The sequence below is a fragment of the Aspergillus neoniger genome (assembly GCF_003184625.1).
Source record: "Aspergillus neoniger CBS 115656 unplaced genomic scaffold BO87scaffold_20, whole genome shotgun sequence".
Taxonomy (NCBI): Eukaryota; Fungi; Ascomycota; class Eurotiomycetes; order Eurotiales; family Aspergillaceae; genus Aspergillus; species Aspergillus neoniger.
The window spans coordinates 497,097-522,151 of NW_020291148.1; the positions used below are offsets into that span (position 1 = coordinate 497,097).

At 50.9% G+C, this 25,055-nt stretch overlaps 8 protein-coding genes across 8 annotated transcripts; 4 read left to right on the top strand and 4 right to left on the bottom strand.

The window, feature by feature from the left end:
* Positions 1-680: 680 nt before the first annotated feature.
* Positions 681-1,784, bottom strand: BO87DRAFT_361118 (uncharacterized protein). The gene is made up of 3 exons (XM_025621575.1): positions 1,676-1,784; positions 1,285-1,606; positions 681-1,229 (listed from the first exon to the last, which is right to left on the bottom strand). Exons 1-3 carry the CDS (start codon positions 1,734-1,736, stop codon positions 776-778), a joined length of 837 nt encoding a protein of 278 aa, XP_025478827.1. The 5' UTR covers positions 1,737-1,784; the 3' UTR covers positions 681-775.
* A 2,589-nt stretch (positions 1,785-4,373) lies between these two features.
* On the top strand, positions 4,374-4,959 carry BO87DRAFT_426994 (alpha/beta hydrolase; the record flags this gene model as incomplete). The annotated part of the gene is made up of 2 exons (XM_025627386.1): positions 4,374-4,623; positions 4,706-4,959. The coding sequence occupies 2 exons, from the start codon at positions 4,374-4,376 to the stop codon at positions 4,957-4,959; spliced, it is 504 nt and encodes a 167-aa protein (XP_025478828.1).
* Positions 4,960-5,208: 249 nt separating this feature from the next.
* Positions 5,209-7,044, bottom strand: BO87DRAFT_377514 (glycoside hydrolase family 71 protein). Its single transcript, XM_025623574.1, has 4 exons — positions 6,845-7,044; positions 6,267-6,795; positions 5,985-6,210; positions 5,209-5,930 (listed from the first exon to the last, which is right to left on the bottom strand). The coding sequence occupies exons 1-4, from the start codon at positions 6,986-6,988 to the stop codon at positions 5,315-5,317; spliced, it is 1,515 nt and encodes a 504-aa protein (XP_025478829.1). The 5' UTR covers positions 6,989-7,044; the 3' UTR covers positions 5,209-5,314.
* A 1,498-nt stretch (positions 7,045-8,542) lies between these two features.
* On the bottom strand, positions 8,543-10,057 carry BO87DRAFT_87709 (protein MEMO1). Its single transcript, XM_025629644.1, has 3 exons — positions 9,797-10,057; positions 9,672-9,740; positions 8,543-9,615 (listed from the first exon to the last, which is right to left on the bottom strand). The coding sequence occupies exons 1-3, from the start codon at positions 9,949-9,951 to the stop codon at positions 8,742-8,744; spliced, it is 1,098 nt and encodes a 365-aa protein (XP_025478830.1). The 5' UTR covers positions 9,952-10,057; the 3' UTR covers positions 8,543-8,741.
* A 582-nt stretch (positions 10,058-10,639) lies between these two features.
* On the top strand, positions 10,640-11,871 carry BO87DRAFT_459949 (uncharacterized protein). Its single transcript, XM_025628985.1, has 2 exons — positions 10,640-11,007; positions 11,065-11,871. Exons 1-2 carry the CDS (start codon positions 10,845-10,847, stop codon positions 11,463-11,465), a joined length of 564 nt encoding a protein of 187 aa, XP_025478831.1. The 5' UTR covers positions 10,640-10,844; the 3' UTR covers positions 11,466-11,871.
* A 233-nt stretch (positions 11,872-12,104) lies between these two features.
* Positions 12,105-13,552, top strand: BO87DRAFT_407559 (LSM domain-containing protein; the record flags this gene model as incomplete). The annotated part of the gene is made up of 6 exons (XM_025626084.1): positions 12,105-12,432; positions 12,564-12,722; positions 12,807-12,819; positions 12,914-13,142; positions 13,190-13,258; positions 13,486-13,552. The coding sequence occupies exons 1-6, from the start codon at positions 12,322-12,324 to the stop codon at positions 13,550-13,552; spliced, it is 648 nt and encodes a 215-aa protein (XP_025478832.1). The 5' UTR covers positions 12,105-12,321.
* Positions 13,553-15,094: 1,542 nt separating this feature from the next.
* On the top strand, positions 15,095-16,854 carry phzA (putative serine/threonine protein phosphatase; the record flags this gene model as incomplete). Its single annotated transcript, XM_025624823.1, has 3 exons — positions 15,095-16,453; positions 16,528-16,680; positions 16,825-16,854. 3 exons carry the CDS (start codon positions 15,095-15,097, stop codon positions 16,852-16,854), a joined length of 1,542 nt encoding a protein of 513 aa, XP_025478833.1.
* A 1,409-nt stretch (positions 16,855-18,263) lies between these two features.
* ura7 (small subunit rRNA maturation protein UTP4) lies at positions 18,264-21,607 on the bottom strand. The gene is made up of 3 exons (XM_025621576.1): positions 20,319-21,607; positions 20,034-20,263; positions 18,264-19,977 (listed from the first exon to the last, which is right to left on the bottom strand). Exons 1-3 carry the CDS (start codon positions 21,370-21,372, stop codon positions 18,379-18,381), a joined length of 2,883 nt encoding a protein of 960 aa, XP_025478834.1. The 5' UTR covers positions 21,373-21,607; the 3' UTR covers positions 18,264-18,378.
* Positions 21,608-25,055: the final 3,448 nt, after the last annotated feature.

The window sequence follows — 25,055 nt, forward strand, 5'->3', positions numbered from 1 at the left end:
ACTGGAAAACAACCCAATCCCAACTCCTATCCCACCCTCACCCCAACCACTAACCAAACCCTGAATCCATCAACCACCACCCACAAACCAGACATCCCAAATAAGCACCCATCCAAGACACGTCAAACGCCGAAGAATGCCAACGAAATTAGACTACAAAATCCACACTCCATCGACATAGGTATATTCACTCGACATAACCTGTTCTTACGCCACACGCATACATACGTACATTCCTCGGCTGGGTGATGTCTTTTCATTATTTACCTAACTCTTCAAATAATGTAGACTTGTGTACCCCTGGATTAGGTGATTACTGGATTGGTGGGTATCTTGTGGTTTCTGTGGTGATGGGTGGGAATGTTGATGTGTTAGTTTGTTGTGTTGTGGTCGTTGTTTGTTTTGAGATGGATGTACTCTGTAGGAGTATTGATTGTTTGCGTTCCTAATAGATTTTCTAGAGGGCAGTAGTGATGACAGTGGGCAATTGGGAAGTATAGTTAGGTTGGGTGCGTAGATGATTAGTAGCTACTTAGGGATAGTGCCGGGGTTCTGTTTGTACATTACCACTACTAGTAGTTTTATGCCGGGTGTGATATATATATATATATATATATCGTGAAGTAGCAGAGTGCGATATATAGTGTGGTCTACTGTGCCAAGCAGGTGTTCATCTTAATATATTCCAAATCACTCAATTCCATCCATTAAACAGTTCATCAACTATTAGGGTATAAATATATCGCCTGCACGCTATTACGCTAATAAAGAAATGCTAAACCACCCTCACCACACACTCAATCCCTCGTTTCCTCAAATCCCCGTCAATATTCCGAATCTCCTTTACATAGTACGGCTGCCTCGGCAGGTGCAACTTCCATCGCTGTCGCAGATGCAGCTCCCGCAGCGGTTCCAAGAACACCGGGATCTTTTCCACCGGCTCACAGAACCAGCTCCCGCTCAGCTGCAGCGTAAATGTCTGCAAGCCCTGCATGTGCGTGAGAGCCAGACATGTCTCGACCCACTGCTGCCGGCCAGCGGAGAAGTAGACCGACTTGACGGGGTCCTTGCAGGGGAGCCAGTGGCCCGGGAACGCCCAGCGGAGCTCGACTTCGCGGATGGCGTCCCAGAAGTCGGCCGGGATGGTGGGTCGCAAGTATGTCAGCGACCAGGTATTGCTGAATTCAAAGGTGTTGAGCGAGTAGAGCATATAGATAGACTCGCAGTAGCTGAGCATGATATTAGTATATTATGCTACGGAATAGGTTTAGAAAAGTAACTTACATCTGTTTACATGCCATCGACAGCGCTAGCAGGCCCGCCGACACTTTCATGCCTGGAAGTCCACCGCGACAAATGTCGCATGCGCTGGTCTGACGACAGACTATATGTCCCATTCGCCGGTTCTGACGCTGTACGATGTGGATGCGCATGCCACCCAGGACCATCTCCCAGATCATGAGTCGCAGCTCGGGAGATAGCCTGGCCAGTAAGGCGCTTTGCGACTGGATGGCCCATTCTGTTCTGGTGTCGGGTTTAGAGGACATCCGTTGGCTTTGAACGGCGCTGTATCGACGTGACCTGGGGAGCCCGGAGGGTTTGTTGTCTGGTGAGCGATGGGTGGTTAGTGTTTTACCAGAATGTGGAGAATGACTGGTAACTGGGATATACGCACTCTGGTAGCGATGCGCCAACACATCTTCCCAAGAAAACACACCCTGCTTGGTGCGCGCCATGGCGTCGGGCGTCGTGATATGGCACGTGGACAAAAGACGAGATGGAAAACAATCAATGAAGCACAAGTATAAGCACAAGGCGGGATCAACCCGTCAACAAGCCATGGTGTCAAAGTAAGAGTCGAGATGGGTCACAAGTATGCGCAATGATCTGAGAGACACAGATCAACGTGAGGTAGGAAATGGAAATCGATCACGCGAGATCCGGGGTGAAGGACAACAGTAGGCGATGGAGAGGGGAAACCGACAGTAAGCGCCAGGCTTAACCGAACAGATCCATGGCGAGGAATAGAGGTACTGTTGGGGTGGTAGATATCAACAAAAGACAGCCTCACCGGAGAAGATCATTGTGCCGGTCAGAACAGGTCATAAGCAAAGTAGATCCGAGAAAGTCGGTGAGATGCAGCGGACTATTTGGTCAGGGGTTGGTGGTGGTTTAAATGCGCCGGCGGGAGATAAACCACGATAAGTCCCTCGAGTCTCTCCGATAAGCTGTGCCGGAGACAGTCGGAGTCTGAGAAACTGTTTCCGCTGGCACAAGATCAGGCGGAGTTACTTGCAAATAGTATGACAGCCCGCCAGGTCATCAGGCAGCCACTATCTCTCTGTCCAACGCAGGGCGCTCTTTCCTTCCGACGTTTAGGGACTGGTCGGGCTGCGCTGGCCCGAGGTCCACCCCCGTATACAAGTATCTCTCCCGGTCTGGAACTTTACTATTGTACCATGGATATGTTTCCCCGCATTGAATGATTAAACATTTATCCTTCTATACTAATATACTCTGGTCGATCTATCTCTTAATATATTCACCTGGAGATATGCTACATCCTGCCGTAGCCCCGTCCGTCATCTCTCCCCCTTAATATGCACCCACTCCAAAAGAACCGCCCCTAACACACTGCAGCACGCCATTGCAACCCCAACACAAAATGAATGTGTTACGACTCTGTTATACGCGACAATGACCGAATGGTACAGTTCCACCGGCACATGACTTACGAGATCCGTGGCACCAGCGTTGACCACCGTCCCTGGGTCAATAGAAGGTACTCCGCTCGCGATGTTCCGGACTAGCTGGTCCGTAATAATTTGTCGCTACGGAGGCCACCGTTGCCTCTACAAAATTCTTGAGAACATGATGATCGAGGCGGCCAAAGCAATACTGCCAGGGGAGCACTGCCTGTCTTGCAGACCGAGTCGATAGTCCACTTGGGGTGTCCAGAGTCGGCCTCAATACTCAGTAGCCGGGTATCAATGAAATTGAAGACAACCGCCAGATAGTTTAACAGGACGTAGTAGCCGGTCACGGACGTCAATATACCAACTGAGACGGAAGCGACAATAAAACCAAGTCATTGGAAGGTTCATGATATCGGTTCGATGGCACTTGCTCTTTTGATAGATGGAGACAGGTAGGGAGCTGTATCTGTCAGTAATGATTTCATATACATCGGATGGGTTTTTATATAGTCAAACAAGATATGAAAGCACCCCTCGACGCAGGAACCAAGCAGTCCGACGAGGAAGAAGCGAGGTCGAGGCCAAGGGCGAAGAACAGGAGCTTGGTCGTGATGGAATATTGATTTCATCATCACCAAATTAGCCGAGACCATGAAACCATTCGTCTTTTTAGCCACAGCAGAAGTCATGATGTGTCTCTCGAGAGGTTTCAGTAATCGCTTTCTCCGTTGAGCGAGCCGCCAGTTCCATTACGGAGAGGAATAGCTTGACACTGTAGAGACAAATCATGAACACATATGAAGACCAGTCAATCAACTAAGAAGATTCAAGATGATAGATGAAGAGAGATCATGGTAGATGATGAAGAATTGCTCGTGCAGCACTAGTAATCTCAGACGGGCAAGGCCTAGCATGAGTGCACATGACTTATGCTGGCTCTTTCATGCCTCTTCTATTCAGCTGCACAATTGGCTAGTACGCAGCTTTGTGTGATAACTCTATATTCTCTTCTAAGCTAGCAATACTAGCCGGCTAGCAGAAAATAATTATACGTGGTTATACTCTGCTAGGGATGCAGCAACCGGCCATAACGGGCAATACTCTGTATCTCCAATGTGGCCACAATGCAGTGTAGCATAAGAGGCAATTAGAAATTCTAAAATACAAGCACTGTAATCAGCAATGGTTGTACAAAGGTTGCAAAGAGGGTTAGCTCGTGAGTTGTAGGAGCGAGGGAGTAGTAGAGGCACGACCAAGTCGCAAAGATAGCCAAGTAGTATATACAGACAAAAAAATTTGAGTATGCCTTAGTCCAGGTGGTTCTTAAAGTGATATATCTCCTCACGTCGACCATATCATTTTTCTAGTAGTAGATCCATATACCCAACTACTGCATGAGTAGTATCACCATCACCATCACCAACCCCCCTCGCCCCCGAACTATCCCTCACCATCCCCCACCTACCTGCCATCCTCACCCAAGCCTCCACCACCATCCTCACCATCACCGACATCCTCCCACCAACCCTAACCCACAAAGAACACACCATCCCCGGCCCGCCCTCCCCCCCATCCACAACCCTAACCATCTCCATCTTCCGACGCAACCCAACCCACTACCCATTGCCCCCTATTACTTCCCTCCCAACAATCTACCAAATCCACAGCGGCGGCCTCATGACCGGCAACCGCTTCACAAACCTACAAACCTTCCCACTCCCCTTCCTCACCAACCCATCCCACCCACCCGCAATCCTCGCCTCCATCGAATACCGCCTCGCACCCACCCACCCCGACCCAGCTCCAGTAGAAGACACCCACGCCGGGCTTCTCTGGCTCTATACGCACGCCCCCACCCTCGGTATCGACCGGGACAGAATAACCGTCACGGGGGTCTTCGCAGGCGGATGTCTCGCAGCGGGACTAAGTAGCCCTGCTTCTCCGGGACAGGAACCCAGGGCCCATGCTATTCAATCCGATGCTGGATGTTCGGAATGACTCGGCGTCAGCGACGGAGCTCGAGGGGATAGGGGTCTGGGATCGGAATGATAATGAGAGGGCGTGGAGGGCGTTACTTGGGGAGGAGAGGAGTGGGAGTCGAGTGAAGGGGGTGGTGAGTGAGTATTCGGCTCCTGGGAGGGCGGAGTGGCTGGGGGTCAAGGAGGGGATGCCTAAGGGGGTTTATTTGGATGTGGGGAGTACGGATACGTTGAGGGATGAGGGGGTGGAGTTTGCGAGGAGGTTGTTGGAGGATGGGGTGTAGTGTGAGGTGCATGTTTGGCCGCCGGCGTTTCATGGGTTTGATTTGTTGTGTCCTGGGGCGGAGATTTCGGGGGTGGTTAGGGGGGAGTGGTTGAGGAGGAGGTGGTTTGGGAGGTGTTGCTTAGGTTTATGGGGGTGGGTTACTTGTTTACTGGTGAACTTGGGAGTTGGTTCATAGAGTATGGAGATTGGTGGAGGGAGTAATGCATTGATTGAATGAATGGGTGGATTCTTCCAGGTTGAGCGAGTCTCTCTCTCCATTGAATGAATGAGTGTGTGACAACGGAGATCAAGTACAGGCCATACGTTTACGTTAAGATACATGGTCTTAGCTTAACTTTCCTCCAAGTAATGGCTCATGCAGGGGATGGCGTCGGGATAGGCGTAGCCGACGCAACTGACCCCAGGCCCAGGGTGTTGGTCGGACACGCCATGCGCAAGCCCTGCTGAAGGGCCGACAGACCAGCTGGGCCCAGCTTGTCAATGGTGGGCGGAGCCGGCACCGTGCCGACGTACGCATTGAAGTTGTAGATCCCGCAGATGCACGTGTTGACGATGTCCTTCAGGCTGGTGTCGCTGTGCACTGTCTTGCCGTCGCGGACGAGAGCAAACTTCTGCTGTCCCACGCCCATGGGCACAGTGAAGGCGCTGGCGCCGGCTGGTGCATCAAACTTCTGGCTGTTCTGTCCTGAGGCCACCTGGATCGTGCCGGGAGACTTGAGCAAGGAGACAACGAAGACTGAATCCTGCAGGGATTCCCACCCATTGGGGCGTCCGCGGAAGAAGTTACCGGAGGAGTTGTTGGGACTGCCGTCCATGGTAGTATCGGTGCTGTCGCAGTTGATGTTCCTTGGAGTAGGCCGGTACCAGTAGATCAACTTCTCTTCGGTGATGTACTTGTCGGGTGACTTTTCGCCGTTCTTGTATGCAGCGATGAAGGGCTTCGACATCTGGAGCCAACCGTCGTGGGGCCTGAATCGCTGGTCAGTATTGTCTTGCTGGCTGTGAAGACGGCAGGTGACTTACATGTCCATGACCCATTTGGATGCGCCATCATCGGTGTGTGGAGAGGCCAGCGGAGCGATGTAGTGCGACTCGCCGTAATCATTCCAGGTAACAATTTCCACAAACCGAGGTGCAAGGTTCAGAATCTCGAACCAGCGGTTGTACCACAGCAGATCCGAGGGGAATGCCCAGTTCTTGCTGTAGGATACCTCACCACCGAAGTGCGTAAAGAACCATCCAGAAGCAGCTGCATAATATTAGCAAGGCTGATGCAACACATCCACAACGCAGAGGGATACATACGGGCAATGTAAGGTTTTCCGTTCAGAGCATTGACGTATGCTTTATCGCCATCAGCAACAGTCACGTTGCGACCAGCGCTTGGTGCCTTGTTATCGCCATTGTTATCCCAGGCCATCCAATTCAATGCTCCCTGAATATTGCCGAAATTTCCTTGGCCAGGGTGGAAGTTCGGTGCGAAGAAAACTTCAGTACCGGCGGCGGACTGCATCTGGTTGATGTCGAGACCATCTCCCGCAAATGAGGATGCGAAGACCTTGCCATCGACCTTGAGTTGAGCCGGCAGGCTTCCGTACTGCCTGATCTTTTGTCCAACAGTAGATGCCTGTCCGGTATTGTACCAGTTGAAGTCGAAGGAGATGAAGACTTTCATGTCATTACGTGCGGCCGATTCGTACGCAAAATTGAGCTGCGTATCAGTGTAGGGATCAACCCCAATATTCAACGCAAAGGCATCGATGCCCAGGGACTTTGCACGTTTCATATCATCATCATAGTCTGCAGCGCTCTGTCGGTTGCTAGTAATGCCGATCTAATCTGTTAGTGAAGCCCAGCCATATCACATCCAATGGAATGCTTACCATGAAATGGCAAAAGACCAGTCGATCAGTCGACGCTTCAGTAGTGCCATTGACCGGAACAGTAGTATTCTGGCCCGTGGGAGCACAGCTCGCCGCGGTAAAAAGCCCAGCCAGGGCCAGAACGGGTAACTTGAAAAACTTCATCTTCGAAATATCAACCAGTGATCGAGACTAAGCCAACAGAACGCAAAAGAGATAAAGAAGGGACAAAGCAGACGCCTCAAACGCCTCTAGATCTGCAATCAAGGAAAGACTGACCACGGAAACAGGCAAAGAACGAGCGTGGGCAGTGCAGGTGATATAATTCTTAGATGCAGCTCTTTGTCGTCTCGCAACAAAGATGCTAGTCAACGCTCTGTTTCAGCAGACTATCTCCGGAAAGACTCAAATTAATGGTTTACCTGTGAGATTGAAACTTCAGGTCTCTGATTTTGAGTTGATAGAAGTGAAACAGCTTCCACTGGCGCTTTTTATAGTCGCCTCGAGTCGTTTGTATGCCGGCGAATACTGACACACCTCAACCTGTAGCATCATGGGGCCTGAACCAACAACCATCTGCGCCCCGGTGTGCGTGTGTGACAGCATTTGGCAATCTCCGCCGTCCTTGCAATTTTTCTCCGACTGTCTTACGACCTAGACTTTGGAAACGGTGACAGGGAATGGATCTATCCACCCGGGCACAGAAGGCACATCCCGACGTTGGCCACGCCACGGGAACAATAGAGTCAACAGATCGCCAGAAGTGATCAAACTAGAATCGAATGAGAGTGAAGAGCATCACTGTAGGGGTCCAATCCCAAGACAAGACAGGAACACCATTGGAGCCCTGAAGGCGCAAATGTTTGGAAAAAACCTTGAGGAATCTGGCTCAAACTGCGGAAGTATCCGAGAGACCGCACGGGTCAGAAAGCCAAAATGCTGAGCCAACACTTCTGACTGCGGATTGGCTAGGAAATCTACGAGCTGTAGGACTTCAATTTAAGCTCATCTTCATCGATTGGGTGGTGCCAAACCTCCGCAGTCGCACGACTAAGGGTGTCGTTGGAGAGTGTCACTGGCTAACGGCTGCCGTCAACACCAGCCCCAGCGTACCAATGTCAAACATCCCCTTCAGCCCAATGCAACCTTTTGAACACTGCATCATGCATGAAGGGTTTCGACTTGCTTTTTCCTCCATCCCCGGCGGACCATCGCGCAAAGCTGCGGGGTAACCGGGCAGGCAGGTCAGCCACGCGATCCCATCACCAGACAATCGGACCATATGTAGCCCCGCCGCAAACCGGCACCATGCAGTGAGCAAGAAACGGCAGGCATGAGGCTTTTTCTCCAGTCTCTTTGGGGTTATTGCCCCGGAGTGGCCGAGTTACCTTAATCCAACCCCCTCCATTGCCGTGTAACGGCGAACCTTCTTTGCTTCCATCGGGAGCCCATGTGACAATGATCTTCCATCGCTCGTTTGTCCTCGTCGACGCCTGCTGAAGCCTCTCCGGGAGTACCATGTCGTCTTGCCAGTCATGGCGGGTATAGTAAGTAGACTCTTCAAGCTTCAACCTCGTTGATTGGGCATTAACCAATGGCCCAACAAGAGTGAAGAGTGGCCATCTTAGCGATACTACCTCTATGCTACCCTTCCCTGGCCGCAGGACCGGTGATCTCAATCTCTCAAGGGTTTCATTCCTTGGTCGGGAAATGCTGCTGTGGGGATAAGCAGGCCGTTTTCTCGCGGAGGGTGAAGGCGAAGATATCCGAAAGACATATTGAATGACAGTAGTTGTAAAATGATTCCTACACAATACTAGAGAGCCTGAAGGCACGCGGCTATTCACAGTCCCGAGCAAGGATTGGATACAGATGACAATTCCTCTGATTTCTCAGTTTGCAGTGAGCATGTGTTAACCTAGAGCACGGTAAAGGCAGAAACGTAGCTCACAGAGCTATCATCGACCTCTATCACATTTGAACTGCGGTCATATCGGATGAAGCGAAATCTGCCCTTCTCCCCTTCATTCTTTCTAATATCTTCAATACCAGCCATTATCACGCCGATGGGGTGACGGCCACACACAGTGTTCCCTGTATTCTTGAGTATCGTTGAGAAACGTGCGTACTCTCCGGTGGCAATAGCTGCCATAGTCACAATGTCAACTGCCGAGATACTCTCGTGAATTGGTGGTTCTCGGCTCCTAATACGTTCCCGCGATTTCAAGGAGCGACCAGTAGACACCATCTCCATCTGATCGGTTACACTATCGCCATCAATCCCGGGTTGAGGGAGGCCTGGAGCGGAAACGGGGATGCTGGGCCCAGGGTTAGGAGCCTGGGGGCTGTAGTACGTGTAACGGAACCGCTGCCCCCAATGACAGAAATCTGAGCTGATGACAAAAGCATTCTCTGGATCATCGATATACGGAGCAAGCAAGGTTCCGAAAGCCTTCTCGGTCGACTCAGTAACAGCACCCACTAATATAGGTACCAGCGGCGGATATTGGGATGTTGGCTGGTTCGGCCGCTGGCGTTGTAGGAGACGGTGGATGTAAGGTAGGTGCAGTTCGATACTGTGCTCAGCTTCGTCCACGGAGCGGGACATGGTGGTGAATTGCAATTCTAGCCCATTTCGTGACACTGCTTTGGTTGACCGTAGCTTGGCAATGAACTCGGTATCAAGCGGTAGAGGGTCGTCAGAGAGCGGGGTATGGTATGAAGTGAACTCAGGAAGGGCAAGCGTCGTGAAGTAATGGTGATGCGATGGTCCGACAACAAAGATTCGTTTACTATACATTCATTTACTTTAGTAAACAGCGAGTGAGGCTAGAGGGCTATCACTCACGCCTGTGACAGGTCCAGGGCCTTGTAGGCGAAAGCGGCACATCGTCCGGAGTATGCATAGCCTGCATGTCTGAGAATAGATCAGAGTGTCAGATACAACATGCAAATTAGCTTTCCGATACATACGGCGCAATGATCATTCGTGCACCAGGCACTGGTAGTTGGCCGATGCCCTCGATTTCATCCGGTACCTCTTGCAACCAGTGATCCAGTTGATAGGACAAGGTGGATTTATCGTCGGAGTACCATGAACCAGCATGACTATCTTCCCGAGCATCCATGTTGAGCCGCTTGACTTGCTATTAGCTGAAGGGTCTGTTATTAGAGAGACGCTTCGATGGTATGTATATGCAGTATATATAGGTATGACTGGGGCAAAGTTGAAGTGAAGAGTGAGGATGACGATGAACAACAGTCGGTGGCAGCTTGATAAGGCAGAAGCGGGGAAGGCGGAACTCTCGTTATTGCGGGTTCCGCAACGAAGAATGCAGCCGGGTCCAAGCTCTCAAGACGCAAAACAGCATCGAGGGCAGCATGCCGATCATAGACACTCTTCACGAAGGAGCTAATACCCAGCATGAGGTCATGCAGAACCGGAGTAGTTTCCGGCCTTGTTGAAGTAGATTGTCAGCGCCGTGGTCGTTTGTGCCTGAGAGTTAGGAGTATATACCGATACAGCTAAATCCCGAAGCGGAATGCCTGTCTGGAACCATATAGTCTTTCATATGAGAGAATAGTAAGTAAATTACTACGGAGTAGCTAGTAATTAGCTACTCGTACAGTAGTACTATGGCGGGATCCAAGGTTCTGTTATCTGCTTATCTTTTATCGCCTGCCATCACTGGTATGGACGGATCAATTTACCCCGAATCGGAATAGCGCATATTTTGTGTATTGGAACGCGGTCTTGCTCACGCTTCTCCCGTGACCCGACGCGCCGGTATCCTTCTCCCAACCACACTGGAAAAGGCTACTCCCCAGCCCTGTTATAGCCAACGACTCTATATATCAGCCTGCACAGTTACCCATTGTTCGTGAATAAACTTTTCTGCACGATCAATTTTTCACATTGTCCTCTCATAAGAGTTCTCTGCATTGTTCCACCGAGAAATAAACTCTTCAATATTCGCACGCGACACCGGAGATCTGATCTGAACCTTCTCTGCCTCACACCATGTCCCTCAAGCGCAAGGCCTCGGTTCCCAGTCTCACATCGCCCAATCCTGCTCCTGTGATGTCAGGACGATCATTCGTGGCAGATGACTCCCCAAAGCACCTCCACAGTCGCACCCGCAAGCGCTTCAGAAACGATCGCCCGGATGACGAAGTAGTCTATGGTATGTTCTGAAAGATTGCACCGTTCTATCCGAAAGCAATTGTCTCACATACAGTAGAAAATACAATGCGATGGCTTTTTACGGCTCAGCAACAACAACACCAAGCTCCTACTCCTTCCGCAGACGAGGACGAGGCAACTGAGCCAGAACCTGTACCATCGTCCGAGGTCGTCGACCCTCGCCAGCAGACATTACTCAAGTTCTTCCGTCCTTCCCAATCTACGCCCGCTCACAACCGCATGAACAAGCTGGATCAACCATCGAACAATGCTATACCACTGCAAACAACTCCCTTTCAATTGCATACCTTCAATCTGTCCTCGCCAGTTACTTCGACGGGATGGGGTACGAGTAGCCCACCTTCGCAGCTGACAGGCAGCGATATGGACATGGACTCAGTAACTAACGAGTCAGTCCAAGAGCCTCGGAGACCATTCGGAGGGTTTGGTTGGGCATGACGAGCGCTCAGTCATGTTTGGGGTGCATTACACCCATCGCGTGCGATACCAACCACATCAGTTCTTTCAGCGATGATACCTTGATTTACATTATCTTAATATTACAACTGCGCGAATCAATGTGCTGGTCATATTGGTAGCGTCACGACACTGTCACTTGATATTCGTTGCACTGTCCATGCATCTGCATGTCTTCTTTTGTTGGAGACATGAATTAAAGCAGCCTGGAACCTGCTTCTCTTGCCCGAAACGGCTGCCAGGATACTCGAGTTGAGCTCGAATCAATTCTAGCTACCTTGGCAACTGAGGTGCGGAGTTACAGACGAAACGATGTATATAGTCTCTTAGATATGTTGAGGATCGTTATACTACAGTATACTGAGCGATGCAAACAATAAATTCACATAACCCTTATGGTAAACAAGCCGAAACGATTATACTGGTGCTATTATATATTTCTTCCTCAAATTATGAAAAGACTTCTTCCTTAAGATGAAGCGAAATCCACCATGAAGAGCCGTTGTTATAGCGTGCCCGATTGCGGAACGTCACATGCGACAAGAATGCCTGAGGTCTCCAGCGGATCTTTTGTCGCGACCCGGTGACCATCTTTCTCTCCCAGACAACCAACCGGAATCCGTCCAGTCTGACTAGGCGTTTGAGTTCAGCTGGCTATAAGAGACTCCCCAATCTCGCCCCTTGATTGATTTTCCCGCCTCGCCTTGGGACAACGCAGAATAGTCTAGACCGCTAGATTTCTTTATTCTAGTGGTCAAACCCCACCCCGCTTAAAAGTGAAGGTGTGGCTAGGCAGGTTGCCTTACGTCAATCGATTGGAAGAACAGGAAAGGGCACAATGGACGGAAACCAAGCAGTCCAATATCTGGACTCATTGATCGGTCGGACTTTACGAGTGCACGCGACAGATACGCGCATTTTCGTGGGTACCTTCAAGTGTACGGATGCGGTACGTGCTTTCTGTTATGTGTTTCCGTTTCAACACTTTTTATCTGTTTGGATAGCTCGGAGGGATATGAAATCCAAGAATACGAGAAAGTAAATAAACTAGCGCCTGCTGACTTGTTTTGGCCGCATTAGGCACGAAATATCATCCTTGCCAGCACCTACGAATACCGCTTCCCTTCCCCATCTACTGTTCGAGACGCCGCCACGGGTACGCATGATTCAGCCGCCGGTAGCGCAGTCGACGCCCAGAGCGTCAAGATGGATATGACGAGTCGATTTATCGGTCTTGTGGTCGTTCCTGGCCAACATATTACGAAAATTGAGTTGGAGGAAACTCCGCAGCAGATTCGCGCGCGGGAGTCCCTGAAGAAGTAGAATGAAACTGGCGGTACGCCGTTGCTTTATAATCCCGTCTACCAAGTTGCGCTACGAACATCACGAAAAGCTGTTACACCGCTCGGTCCCGGCTTTCTCATATTAAGGATTGGGTGCGGGTGGTCATAGGGTGACCAATGATGGTCATCGGGGAGGTACTGAAATCGACTGGACAAATGCACCTATTAGCGCCGAGTCAAAAAGGCGGACTCTGCATATTCACCTGCGCAGTAATCCCATTCAGTGTCACACATGCCATGGTTGGAAACCTTTACCCGCATCAGCTAGACTGCAACGCAGGCCAAGGCACATCACCCAAAACATGCCCACCACAACGTGGCTAGGAGAAAAGATCGGACATAAGTCGTTGGTGCTTGGCGCAGTAGAAGGGGCTTGGCAGCAGAAGCCATGATCATGACCAGGCTGAGCTGGGGTTGGGGATGGAAATGGCGGTGTTCCTGCAGTGGGGTAGAGTTTGGACCTGCTGCTGACTGAAGTTGCGTCCTGCCATCGTTGTGACTAAGAGGTATCTTGCATAGCACATTATTCTACGCCTCATGATCCGTCGTCGGCCCTGCGTTGGAGGGGTCGTAGGCTCGACACCAGCGGGACGGCAGTTCATCTAAACTGGCAGAAGTCTATGACTACATGTGTTCCGGACCGACCAATGATGGAGCAGGCCGACGAATTCCCTCATGGAATTGTCGGGAGTGCTCGGAGCATCTGAGAGGCTGACAGTTCGGTGATCATCCGAAGGTAAGTGGTGCGTCCGGTTTTCCAGGCTGGATTGAAATCTGTATGCATGGTTGCAAGCGCGAGGAACCTATAATGCCCTGAAGAGAACGAAGCCAAGAAAAGAGACGGGTGTGATGGAGAGACGAGAACGTGTCTGTGCTGCAGCGTGGTGTCAACTTTTTACTGTATGTATAGTAGTCACGAGGGGCTGAAATGTGGCTCGGTCATCGGCTGGAGGAGGGGAGGGGGCGTGTAAGCCTTTCTGTTCGTCGACACACAACTACTCCTTCTTCCTATAGTCCGTGGTGATATAAATTAAAGAAGAACGGGGCACAGACGGGGCAAGTTGGGTAGTAGAAGAAAAAATAAATAGACTTCTGGTAGGGAGTGGTCACTTTAAATTCGAATCTCGATTTATCTCCATATCTGTTGATCTAACTATCTCATTATCTCATTTCAGTGACCCAAGAGATTCTAGGCAGCTCTATTTCATCCTCAGGCCTCCCAAGCCGCCCAAGCTTCAGCCGGGCCGACAGATCCTCCGGGAAATGCCACACCCGCTTTGGCTGCAGGATCGAGACCAAAAACGACAGCCTGGGGGATTATTGAGGCGACATCCAACAAAGCTACAACTTACTTACTACAACCTTCCCTACTCTCCCCTTTCTTCCTTTCTTTTTTCCTTGATCAACTAGACTTTTCCAAATATTCTCCAATTTTGACAAACCCCTCTCCCTCCATTACACAGTCTCTCGTCAGCTTTTAGTGCTTCAATCTCCCCAGTAGTCTGGTGAAGGGTGAGTTTCCCTTCCTGTCCGGTCTGGTTTCATCTCCATTCTTTCCCACCCCATAATGACGCATCCATTCCACACTCTATTATTATTCCCCCTCCCACAGCCCCGAATCTACCCAAATTCTCCGTCCAGAGCTTCTAGCTTTCACAGACCTCCCCTACACATGCCACCCTCAACTTAACTCCAATATTTTTTTTTCTTATTTTTTCCCCTTATCATTTTCTCCCTTTGTATTTGTGATCTTGTGTTCCGTCTGTCGCTGCCTGCTCAAGCCTCGTCTAATCCGCACGTACCTAGGAGCTCTTTTCGGCGAATCGGAGCTTCCCCTTCCGAGCACCCTACTAGCTGTCGGCGGCTTTCCATAGTGAAGCTCTCTCATCCCTCCGCTCAATGTCCATCCATTCCTTCCGATAACTCTTCGACATCACCGATCTGTCGAATCGCTTCTTAATCTTTGCAACGCCTCCCCGGGACTGGTTCCCTTGTTGTACTGATATTCGTCCTAACTGGCACCCGTTTATTGCTTCGTTGCATCTCCGTCACCGCCAACTTTCGCGATCGAGGACTGGTCTTTTTCCTGCCCATACCGTTGTGGAAGATCTGTCTCCTTTATATCTGGACCAAACCTCTCGGGACTAGGCAGCAGCCAAGACGACTCTCAGCATTCCGACGCACCGCAGGGCTTGGTGTTCACACTTTGAACGTATATCGCTTGTATACGTCCGAGATCGAGCTTGGCAGATATTTCACCCTGCAGTAATGGGTCAGTCGCATTCCAAGGGCAACTCCAGCCCGGGCGACTCTTTGCAGTCGTATCCATCTTTCTCTCGGTCGGATACCAAAGAATCGCTCCGTTCTCTTCGGGGCTCGATCCGCTCGAAAATCCGTAGCAGTGACAGTCCCCGCGCATCGACGTCCGCGCTGTCACAAACGGAGAGCCAGACCGACAGGTCGGATGCTGGCTCGATCAAGTCGGCAGCGAGTCGACGCAGCTCTACCAACCTGAGTACACAGTCTCCTACCGCCGAGGATCCGGGTGCGAACCCTGATGCCCCCGAGCCTCCCCCATCCCCTTCCTTGTCGAGCAGTTTGAAGCGAGGACATCAAGATGTGAGTGCTATGCAACAAAGCGGCGAGGTTGACCTTGTGTCGGACGCTCCTCCCACTGGTGTTGCTCCCGTGGGCCCATCCTCGCAGGCCGTGGGTGAATCTATCCTCATCAAAAAGGACAATCAACTCAACCCCATTCTGGACTATATAATGAACACTCCGCTCGAGGCAGCTAGCTCGCCAGGTATGGGAATGGGCGCTCTGAAGTCTATTGACTTGGACGACATGATTTCGCGGCTTCTCGACGCCGGTTACTCGACGAAGGTCACTAAAACCGTTTGCTTGAAGAATGCAGAGATCACGGCGATCTGTACCGCGGCACGGGAATTGTTCCTCTCTCAGCCGGCTCTGCTGGAGCTGTCTGCCCCTGTCAAGATCGTCGGAGATGTTCATGGTCAATATACGGATCTTATCAGGCTCTTTGAGATGTGCGGGTTCCCTCCTGCTTCAAACTATCTGTTCTTGGGTGATTATGTGGATCGTGGAAAGCAGAGTCTGGAAACGATTCTTCTCCTGCTTTGCTATAAGCTGAAATACCCGGAGAACTTCTTCCTTCTACGTGGCAACCATGAGTGTGCCAACGTAACCCGCGTTTATGGGTTCTATGATGAATGTAAACGGCGTTGCAACATCAAGATCTGGAAGACTTTTGTTGATACGTTCAACTGCCTCCCCATCGCTGCGATCGTCGCTGGCAAGATCTTCTGTGTCCATGGTGGTTTGTCCCCTAGCCTCTCCCATATGGATGACATCCGAGGAATCGCACGTCCGACCGATGTGCCCGACTACGGTTTGCTGAATGATCTATTGTGGAGCGACCCTGCGGATATGGAAGAGGACTGGGAGCCGAACGAGCGCGGAGTGAGTTATTGCTTCGGTAAGAAGGTCATCATGGACTTCTTGCAACGGCATGATTTCGACTTGGTCTGCAGAGCGCACATGGTCGTCGAGGACGGCTATGAGTTCTACCAGGATCGAATTCTCGTTACCGTCTTTTCTGCACCTAATGTAAGTGCTTCCAGACACCGTTCTGACGTATCTGCAGCCCGATGATTTATTTTGCTAACCACTATTCATAATAGTATTGTGGTGAATTCGATAACTGGGGTGCCATCATGTCGGTTTCAGGTGAATTGTTGTGTAGTTTTGAGCTGCTCAAACCGCTGGATTCCACCGCACTGAAGAACCATATTAAGAAGGGCCGGAACAAGCGGAACAGCATGCTCAGCAGTCCTGTAAGTTGTCCCTTGCTTAGCCATCTTCTCTTGCCAGGTCACAGCGCAACTCCCTTGTGTAACGCTGCCCAGACGCTTGTACTTGGGATGACGATTTTACTCTTCAACTTGGCATTCATCTTTGTTCGATGCTAATGAATGCAGCCTGCACCTGTCTCTGCGCAAAGTTACTAGAGGTCTTGATAATTACATGCCAAGCAATCGCCGTCCGCCCATATGTCACCACCAAGGACCTGGACCTGAGCCTGCCATGGCTGGTCAGCGTCCAACATCCCGTCCACTCGATAGTGCGACCTATAATAAACTGGTGGGGCTAGCATACCGTCAGCAGCAAACGGATGCTGCGCTACACTTATCCGTTGCCGTCGATATACGCATCTCTCGGGTGCCAGCTTCCGAAACTCATTTCACAGCGCCGCGAAGCTGATTCGCACGACTATATACTCTGCAGATGCAGCAGACACGGGATGTGCCAGGTCCGTTATATCTCTCGCCACCCGGAATCGATCAACATCATGATAGGCCTGCCATGAGACGAATCCATATCGGATCGCCCAATAGACAGTTTAGAAACCGGCTTACGGTTATGGAGTCTCACCTAGCGGCCGCAAATTTATTGCATGAAGAAAGAAGTCTGACTTGAAAATCACGACCACAAGCCAAAGAGGGAAAGTCACGGGAGTTTGCAATGTACTTTTCTTCTTTCATTGGCGTTTTCGTTACATGTTTACTTTCTGTACTTTCTATGGAGTCTCCTGTCGCCTTCGGGCAATGATTGAGACAAGACAAGATTTTGATGCGTCACGATATGTATGCTGTCTCCTGAACGCAGATCAGCAGGTTCTGGGTTGCTTCGGTTTTCTTTACGCTCATGCTATGCTACATGGAACATGGTTCGATTTTCACGATAGTTGTGGTAGAGATTTACAGGAAACATGCATGGCGTTGTCTTGATCCTTCACTATTCTCCTGGTTTCGAGCTTTTCCCACTCCCCTCATCTACAAGTACGAAGGAGGAAAGAGAAAAGGGCCCAACTGACAGTCATCTCACCTAATGCAATCGAGTTTTCAACTTTCAGTACAATACAATCATCCTCGTTGAAGTAAAGAAATACACCCAATTCGAAAATATGCCACATCCGAACGCATATTACCTACCATTCATCTATCATACCCATGCCTAGTCTAAAATAGTCATCTCGATTCTGCTGTAATACCTTTACATGGGGGGATAGCTATTTGTATCATCTATCTTACAATAGATGGGTAAGCAACGCTTTTGAAATGGAATTGGTATTGTCAAGTAGTTTTAGGTAACTAGTATGCGGGATATGTGATCAACTAACTAACTAATAAATTAATTGAGTGTTTGTCGACGTTGGCGATAGATCCCGTAGAAGGATGTGCGTATGTGGAATCAGAGTTACTTATATCTAGATAGGTTAGGTGGTCTGCAGAGTACGAGGACCAACATATCTATCTGTCCATGATCGACATTTACCAATCAATCAATTTACATGTTACTTCGAAAGTAATTTCAAGAATAGCAACTTTTAATCTAATTCTGATTTGTAAAAAAAGACCTATCATGCTCGCCAAGACAAGGAAGAATATCTAATATAAATTGGAGAAAATGAACATATAATAATAAAAAGGAAAGAAAGTAAATGAAATGAATATGAGAAGATGACGACTCGCCTAAGCGTAGTCCCGGACATAACGACCCGGCAAATCGACATCCCACATGGGTCTTTCGACGACGGCGACCTCTAGGAAATGACTGTCGCTATCACCTTCGACATCATCGGCATCATCCGAGCCCAGGGGCACGATACCCAGGAGATCACGGTACTTGTAGGTGTGCCACCAGCGGCGGGAGGACTGCTGCTGCTGCTGGTTGGATTTGGAGTCGGCTGAAGCAGGGACGAGTTGTTTCTGGGCGGAGGGACTTTCGACGTCACCGCCGAGGAGGAGTTTATCCTGCTTGCCGCCGATGGAGACGCGTTTCAGGGGGGTGCTGGTTTCGATGAATTGTCTTTCTCTGCGGAGACGGGCCAGAGCGACGTCGTTGTTGGCCGTGTATGCTTCGTCGTAGTCGTATGCTTCATCGTCGGCGTCGGGGGCGCGAGGACGTTCCTTGTCAAGGGACATCCACTCGCCTTGGCCTTCGTCGCTGCCGACGATCTTGCGCATCTTGGCTGCGAAGAACAGGTCGGACTGGGCGAGGGGTATCCTGTCACCGGCACCGCTGTTGGGCTTCTTGCGGGCGTTCTCTTCCTCCTCGAAGGGGTTGCGTTTGCGCTTTTGCGCGGCGGACTTCTTGGAGGTTTGTGTTGAGGCGTTCTCGTCTTCGTGGTTGTCTGCGGAGGCGTTCAGTTCCTCGGGGGAGGGGAAGTCCTGGTTGAGGTCGAACATCCACAGCCAGGAGGTGCCGTAGAGCCATAGGCGTTCGCGGGCGGCCGATAGGTCCCAGACACAGCCCATGGCGCGGTCCTTGACGCCGCGGAACTCTTCGGGGAGGAAGGCCTTCGGGTTTCTCCGGGACCAGTCGGATAGCTTGCCTTCAACGGCGTCGAACTCTACGAGCTGGTGCTCGCTTGTGAGGGCCATTAGGCGGTGCTCGCCCTTTGCGACTCCGTTTAGGAGGAATTTCGTCTTGGATGGGTTGGGGGGGCGGAAGGACAGGAGGACAACGCCGGACTTGAGACGGGGGATGGGGGACTCCCCGGCAGCATGGGTCCAGCGCTCACCCTCGATCACGGGCTGGTCTTCGTCATCGGAAGATTCGTCGTCTGAGCCGGCGGCATTGTTGCGCTTCTTGGGGGCGTCCTCTGCGTTTTGGAGGGCCCAGGTATCGACACAGCCGGAGAGATCACCGGATGCCAGGACCTTGCTGTCGTCGGAGAATACGACGCAGCGGACTGATCTCTCGTACTCGCCCAAGGTACCGTGCGAGGCCTTTTCGAATCGAGTGTGACGAGTGGCTCTGTTCAGCTTGACGAGCTGGGTGTGAATGTGAGGCTTCTCTTGCGCGGTGGAAGCCGGCTTGATGCGAGCCAGGTACATAGCACTGTTGGGACGGACGACGCAAACCCACTGGCCGTTGGGAGCGACAGTCACGACGCGAGCACCGTCCTCCGCAAGAGCCTTCGGCACGTCCAACTTCTGTATGCGGAGAGTTCCCTTCTCATCGCCCTTGCGGCGCCGCACGGAGAACAGCTTAATGGTGGATATCGTGGCAACGACGAGGATCTTTCCGTCTGCGGAGAGCATAGCAGATGTGATGTTTTCTTCGCCCTGTTGCAAGTCGTTAGATATAGGCCGTATTGTAACTGGATCACTGTGGTTCCTACCTGGATGAGAACCTTGCCAACCAAGCGATGGCGCTGACCATCGGCATTCTCGTGCGTCGCAGGACCACGGTGCAAACGCCAGATACTGACCTCCCTATCCCAGAAACTCATCACAAGTCTAGACGAGGGAGAGGAAGCAAGTTGGGGTATTTGGGGCAAGCTGGAAAGCTTTCTGTGGTGCTCCTTTCCGAATTCGCGCAGGGGCAGGACAACCGGCGCAGCGTCAGGTCCTAATCATTGTTAGTCCACAGGCAATCGCATATACCGTAGCACGATGAATCTCACCTCCAGACACGGCGATACTGATATCCCTGGTCTCGTACACAGCGAAGGTCTTGACATCATGAGTGTGGTAGCGACGATGCATGACCTCAGTCCATCTAGCCTTCTTGTCACCCTTCTCACCCTCCTTCTTCCTATACACGACCGTCCTCTGATCGGCACCACCACTGACAACAGTATCACCCTTGGCGCTCACAGCGATATCCAAGGTATCCGCCAAATGGCCCTGCAGGCGCTGAATAAGGGCATAGTTCTTAGCATCCCAGAAGCGAATTTCACCAGCCGAGTCACCCGAGACAATCGTCCCATCAGGCAGACACTTAACCGACCAGACGAGTAATTCCTTCGTTCCCCCAGCAGGTCCCTTACCCAGGGATATCGTGCGCAGAAGCTGACCACTCCGAATATCGTACAACCGAATCGAACTATCCGCATATCCCGCGACAAGGGTATTACGGTTCTGGAAAGTCACGCTAAGCACTCTGGACCTCTTCGTAGACGGGCGCATAGTACGCAGATACTTCAGATCATTATCCGCCGTGGACAAGATAACAATCGATCCGTCGGCGCAACCCGCAGCCAGATGCTGGCCCGTGAACTCTCCCTCCGCCGGAGGCAACAATTTGCCATCCTTGCCCCGCGTCGCCTGCCACCTAGGCTGAGCAGCCAAACACCAGATCTCGCCGTAGTTTCCGCTCGAATGGCGCAGCGGACGACCCTGTTCGATATCCCACTCCGTCACGGCACTCGAGTATCCGATACTGAAGAGGCGCAGACGTCCAGGCAGCTTTGACCCATCCGGACCAGGCTCAGGGGGGTCAAGCGTCCATGCCAGCCCCTCAATGCTTCTGTCTTTTCCTCCTCGGAGAACTGTCTCCTGGAACCAGGCGCCGCGCAGGGGGTTCCAGATCTCGATATCGCCGTTGGCGCGACCGATTGCGAGTCGGAGCGTAGGGACACCTCGTCCTGCGAGTTCCGCGGAGGGAGGGTGGGAGAAAGCAAGCGCATTAATCGCCTGAGGGTTGTAGGGAACGAAACGGCAGCGGTGGATATCCATGATGGGCTTTTGGTGGTGGTGATGATGTCTTGGTTTATTGGTAACTGGAAGAGCTTCGTTTTCTTGATGATATGGCGTGTGGAAAAAGTAGATCCCCGTTTGGCGATTATAGGATTCTACCCGGCTCAGCTTGTAGAGCCGACCGTTAAACAATCATTCCGGTCGATAAAAACGGTTCGTGATATGGTTGGCACAGGCGCGGTGGCTCGATTGGATGGTGCTGGCGACTCTTCAGCTTTTTTTTCCGGATCTTTTTTGATACAATTTTTAGCGCGCCGCGGAGGTCCCACCGGCTCTTGTGTCACGTGATTTGTTGCGGGCTGTGGTCGCTGTCGAGCATCGTAAATGCTCATTGCTGAGATATGATTTCCAAATTGATTAGATGTTGATTTCACTAGTTATGGATGTGAATATTAGGTGTGTTGGCTAGCTATCATGGTTGTGGGACATGGTGTCGTTGAGATTTTCCTATCCAATAAGCCGAGACGGCAAAGACTGATATCTACAGATATTGAAGACCAATCTAGGTTGGACAAGGGTCAAGAGACTACAAAAATACTACGATGATTGATCTGCTCTCTGTCCAGCGCAGTTATTAGGGAGCCTTTTTCCATGTGCGACATAGACATAGATGGTCTAACCTTCTCTGTGCTACCAGTATCAACTGCAAAAACTCACCTACCATATATGCCATAGCAAGTATTCCAACAATGGCAATAACGGACTGAAATGTTCGTTCACTACTGCATGAGAGTGCGCTTGTCTAGCACTCACCTTTCTGGCCAAAATGGCCTAGCCATTCGACATACCCTCCATCTCGGAGAGGCGTCAGCTTGTACTGATAAGCAACGCCAACACACCGGATGAGAACAAATGCTGTGAACCAACAGTTGCTTTCGAGGACTTGACCATACCAAGCTTTGAGCAAGATAACAAACAAGTCCTGACTAGGACCAGGATGGTTTGTTTGGTCGGACCATCTCTGCGCGACACATGCTGAAAAGCAGACAGCCTGATTAGTGGATTCTTGTGAATGCACTCAGAATGGGGGAAAGGATGTCGAACAAATGGATTGTACTGGCCATATGCAAGCGGGGTTTGAAACGGGTCAATGACTGGCTATCAGGACATCCATCGGATATTTGAACACAGAGAAGCGAGTTTTGCTGCATGAAGATGTCGTATCACTGACAAGACACTTGCATGTCCAAGGATGTCCATAGGTTGATTCGAGCTCAAGGGATTGCCACGTCAGAGCAGCCTGGGCCATCATTGCCGGAACGCGGTTCGTACTTTAAAGGCTAGCAGGGCCCGGTTCGGAGTCCTAGAGAGCTGATAGGATGCGACTAAGCCGATGTTGCAGGCATCGCTCCCCACCCAAGGGGGCGAAATTCCGTGGTATCCAAGATGTCAGAGCTCATGTGCAGGTGTGGAGAGGCTAAATGAATGTACTGTGTAAAGGTAAAGGGGAGATATGCCGTCCGTCCCTTGGCTTGTACAGTATGGAGGGTAAGCAAAGGGGTATATGCGGATAAAACGCTTACGTCCAAGTTCTTGCGGCGTATGGAAATGAGCCCCAGCAGGCTCAGCAGCAAGGAATATTAGTGGACCCAAATGGATCGCTCAAAATATCTTTGGCGGATTCATCTTCCACCTTCAGCTGAACCAGGATGCGTGGCTCAGTTCCAAGTTCGGTTCGACAGTTTGATTTGACAACTGGGATGTGCGGGGTTCATTGATAGGCACACACTTTGTGCCGCGCTGACTTGGAAGGAGCCGCACCAAACACACAACTAAGACAACACTCTTGGATCTTCTCCTCAGGAGACTCGCGCGGGAGATTAGCATTTGAGAAGCCAACTAACGAGTGCACGATTGACTGCGAAACCCGTGAGATCGGAGCCGACTGATCGTCAAGTCGCGTTGCCTTTTCTAACATTAAGAACCAAATATCACGAATCGAGCGAAACCTACATAATGCAAATAGCGTCGGATGAGAAGGGGGACAATTTCCGGAGCCAAAGAGTCGAATGAATATAATCATTGATTGGCGGGGCTGCTTACGGGTCCATTGGGTCTTAGACGATCTCCTGGGGTTACTCCGTCGAAGCGCTCGGATATAACAACCACCACGCAGCATGCAGCAGGGGAAGAAGTGACAGTCTTGCTAAATATACACGATATCGCGATGAGAATCCATACCTTTCTTCATCAGGAGAGTAGACTGTAGTCCCAAACACAATGCCAAGTCGCAGATGAAGTTTCCCTGTCCTTTTGGTCTGGGTTTGATACTCCTAAGGTATGAGAAAATGCACTGTCAGACCTTTTAAAATGCATCTTATAGATAGCCAAGACGCAAATATAGAACGGACGGCGCCAATTCCACCTCCGGCTGAAATCATCACGCAATGTGATCTTCGCTGCGCCTAATCAATCAAAAAGGGGCTCTCAATTGGTGCAAACTAAGCTATCTTTTTCTGGCCACTGTATGGGGTATCGACACGCTGGTTTGAAACGTGAATGCAGGTATGCGCAACACAGCATGGTGGTAGCCCTGGCGGACATGGCGACCGTCGGCGCAGAGACGGCAATGACAGCGCACGCCAGGTATCGTTGGTTTAAGACCAGGCATCACTCATTCTCCGGTTCAGGAGGTGGCTGATGGGGGCGGTCCAGGCGTGCCAGCTGAACCTAATAACATTCCGACCAGGTTCATGCAAACCGGGAGCCCAATTGCGGGCAGTTTCATATATTATGCTTCTGGGATTAGACAGGGATAGCAGGGCACAGAAACCAAAATGCAAGAAAGGCACCTTAGCCAGTGTGAACTATCGCTGCACACCCAAAAGCGGCACCAAAGAATGGGTACTAAACCCGTAATCCTTCCCCGGACTAGTGGCAAAAAAAGTCTCGAGGCACGGCAAGCGGGATGCAGATGCAAGGCTTTCTCTAGTTTCTAGACCAGGGTTATCCGGAGAACGCCCATTGAAGAGACACGCCAGATTGGCAATAAGCGCGCGATGGGCTCCCAACGCGATGGTCGAATCATCACGCGTAAAGGGCTTTTCATCACAATCCACGCCAAGCTCCCGCGGGTAAGACTTTCAATTTCGAGTTTATGTCATATTTTGAGATTGTCCCCTTTCCCCCTCCCCCTTTAACCTGCCGGAAGGAGGTGGTCGCGCGAGCGTGTGCCTGAGGCGTGGAGATGAGAGCTGAAGGGAAACGTGGCTTGTACAGGACGGACGGCATCAATTCATCGGATGTCTGATCTCCCGGTCCTGCCAGGAGATTAAACCCAGAACAAGTATAGAAGCGAAGCGGATTATCCCAACTCCTTTTTTTAGGAGAGATGAAAATAGGAGTAGCTCCATTGTTATATCACGGTTATTAGTGAAGCCACGGGGCGAGATTATTAGCAGCAAACACTAGTTAGTACGTACTTACTCTCCTAGCAATTGGACGTTTAATGAAAGCATCACGATGGGCCAATAATCTCCATCCTGTGCTGCTCGTAACTCCGGATTCCAGAACAGGCAGGCCGGAGACCCGAAACGTGGGACGCGAGACTCAATGACGACATGGGTCTAAAAGAGGGAATACAGAACGCGCCCCGAGGAACGGAGTTATCGATGCATCCCGTCCCTTAGTAGTAGTGTCTTCAAAACGCGATTTGCCATTGA

Bases quoted from the DNA above. Each gene is read 5' to 3' on its own strand.
- BO87DRAFT_361118 (XM_025621575.1), bottom strand. From the start codon at position 1,736: ATGGCGCGCACCAAGCAGGGTGTGTTTTCTTGGGAAGATGTGTTGGCG. The intron at 1,607-1,675 runs GTGCGTATATCC...ATCGCTCACCAG, and splicing joins GTTGGCGCATCGCTACCAGA to ACAACAAACCCTCCGGGCTC. The intron at 1,230-1,284 runs GTAAGTTACTTT...TATCATGCTCAG, and splicing joins TCGATGGCATGTAAACAGAT to CTACTGCGAGTCTATCTATA.
- BO87DRAFT_377514 (XM_025623574.1), bottom strand. From the start codon at position 6,988: ATGAAGTTTTTCAAGTTACCCGTTCTGGCCCTGGCTGGGCTTTTTACC. The intron at 6,211-6,266 runs GTATGTATCCCT...AATATTATGCAG, and splicing joins CGGAAAACCTTACATTGCCC to CTGCTTCTGGATGGTTCTTT. The intron at 5,931-5,984 runs GTAAGTCACCTG...CCAGCGATTCAG, and splicing joins TCCAAATGGGTCATGGACAT to GCCCCACGACGGTTGGCTCC.
- BO87DRAFT_87709 (XM_025629644.1), bottom strand. From the start codon at position 9,951: ATGGATGCTCGGGAAGATAGTCATGCTGGTTCATGGTACTCCGACGAT. The intron at 9,741-9,796 runs GTATGTATCGGA...ATCTATTCTCAG, and splicing joins GCACGAATGATCATTGCGCC to ACATGCAGGCTATGCATACT. The intron at 9,616-9,671 runs GTGAGTGATAGC...ATGAATGTATAG, and splicing joins GCCCTGGACCTGTCACAGGC to TAAACGAATCTTTGTTGTCG.
- BO87DRAFT_459949 (XM_025628985.1), top strand. From the start codon at position 10,845: ATGTCCCTCAAGCGCAAGGCCTCGGTTCCCAGTCTCACATCGCCCAAT. The intron at 11,008-11,064 runs GTATGTTCTGAA...CACATACAGTAG, and splicing joins GGATGACGAAGTAGTCTATG to AAAATACAATGCGATGGCTT.
- ura7 (XM_025621576.1), bottom strand. From the start codon at position 21,372: ATGGATATCCACCGCTGCCGTTTCGTTCCCTACAACCCTCAGGCGATT. The intron at 20,264-20,318 runs GTGAGATTCATC...AACAATGATTAG, and splicing joins CAGTATCGCCGTGTCTGGAG to GACCTGACGCTGCGCCGGTT. The intron at 19,978-20,033 runs GTAGGAACCACA...GACTTGCAACAG, and splicing joins TTGGCAAGGTTCTCATCCAG to GGCGAAGAAAACATCACATC.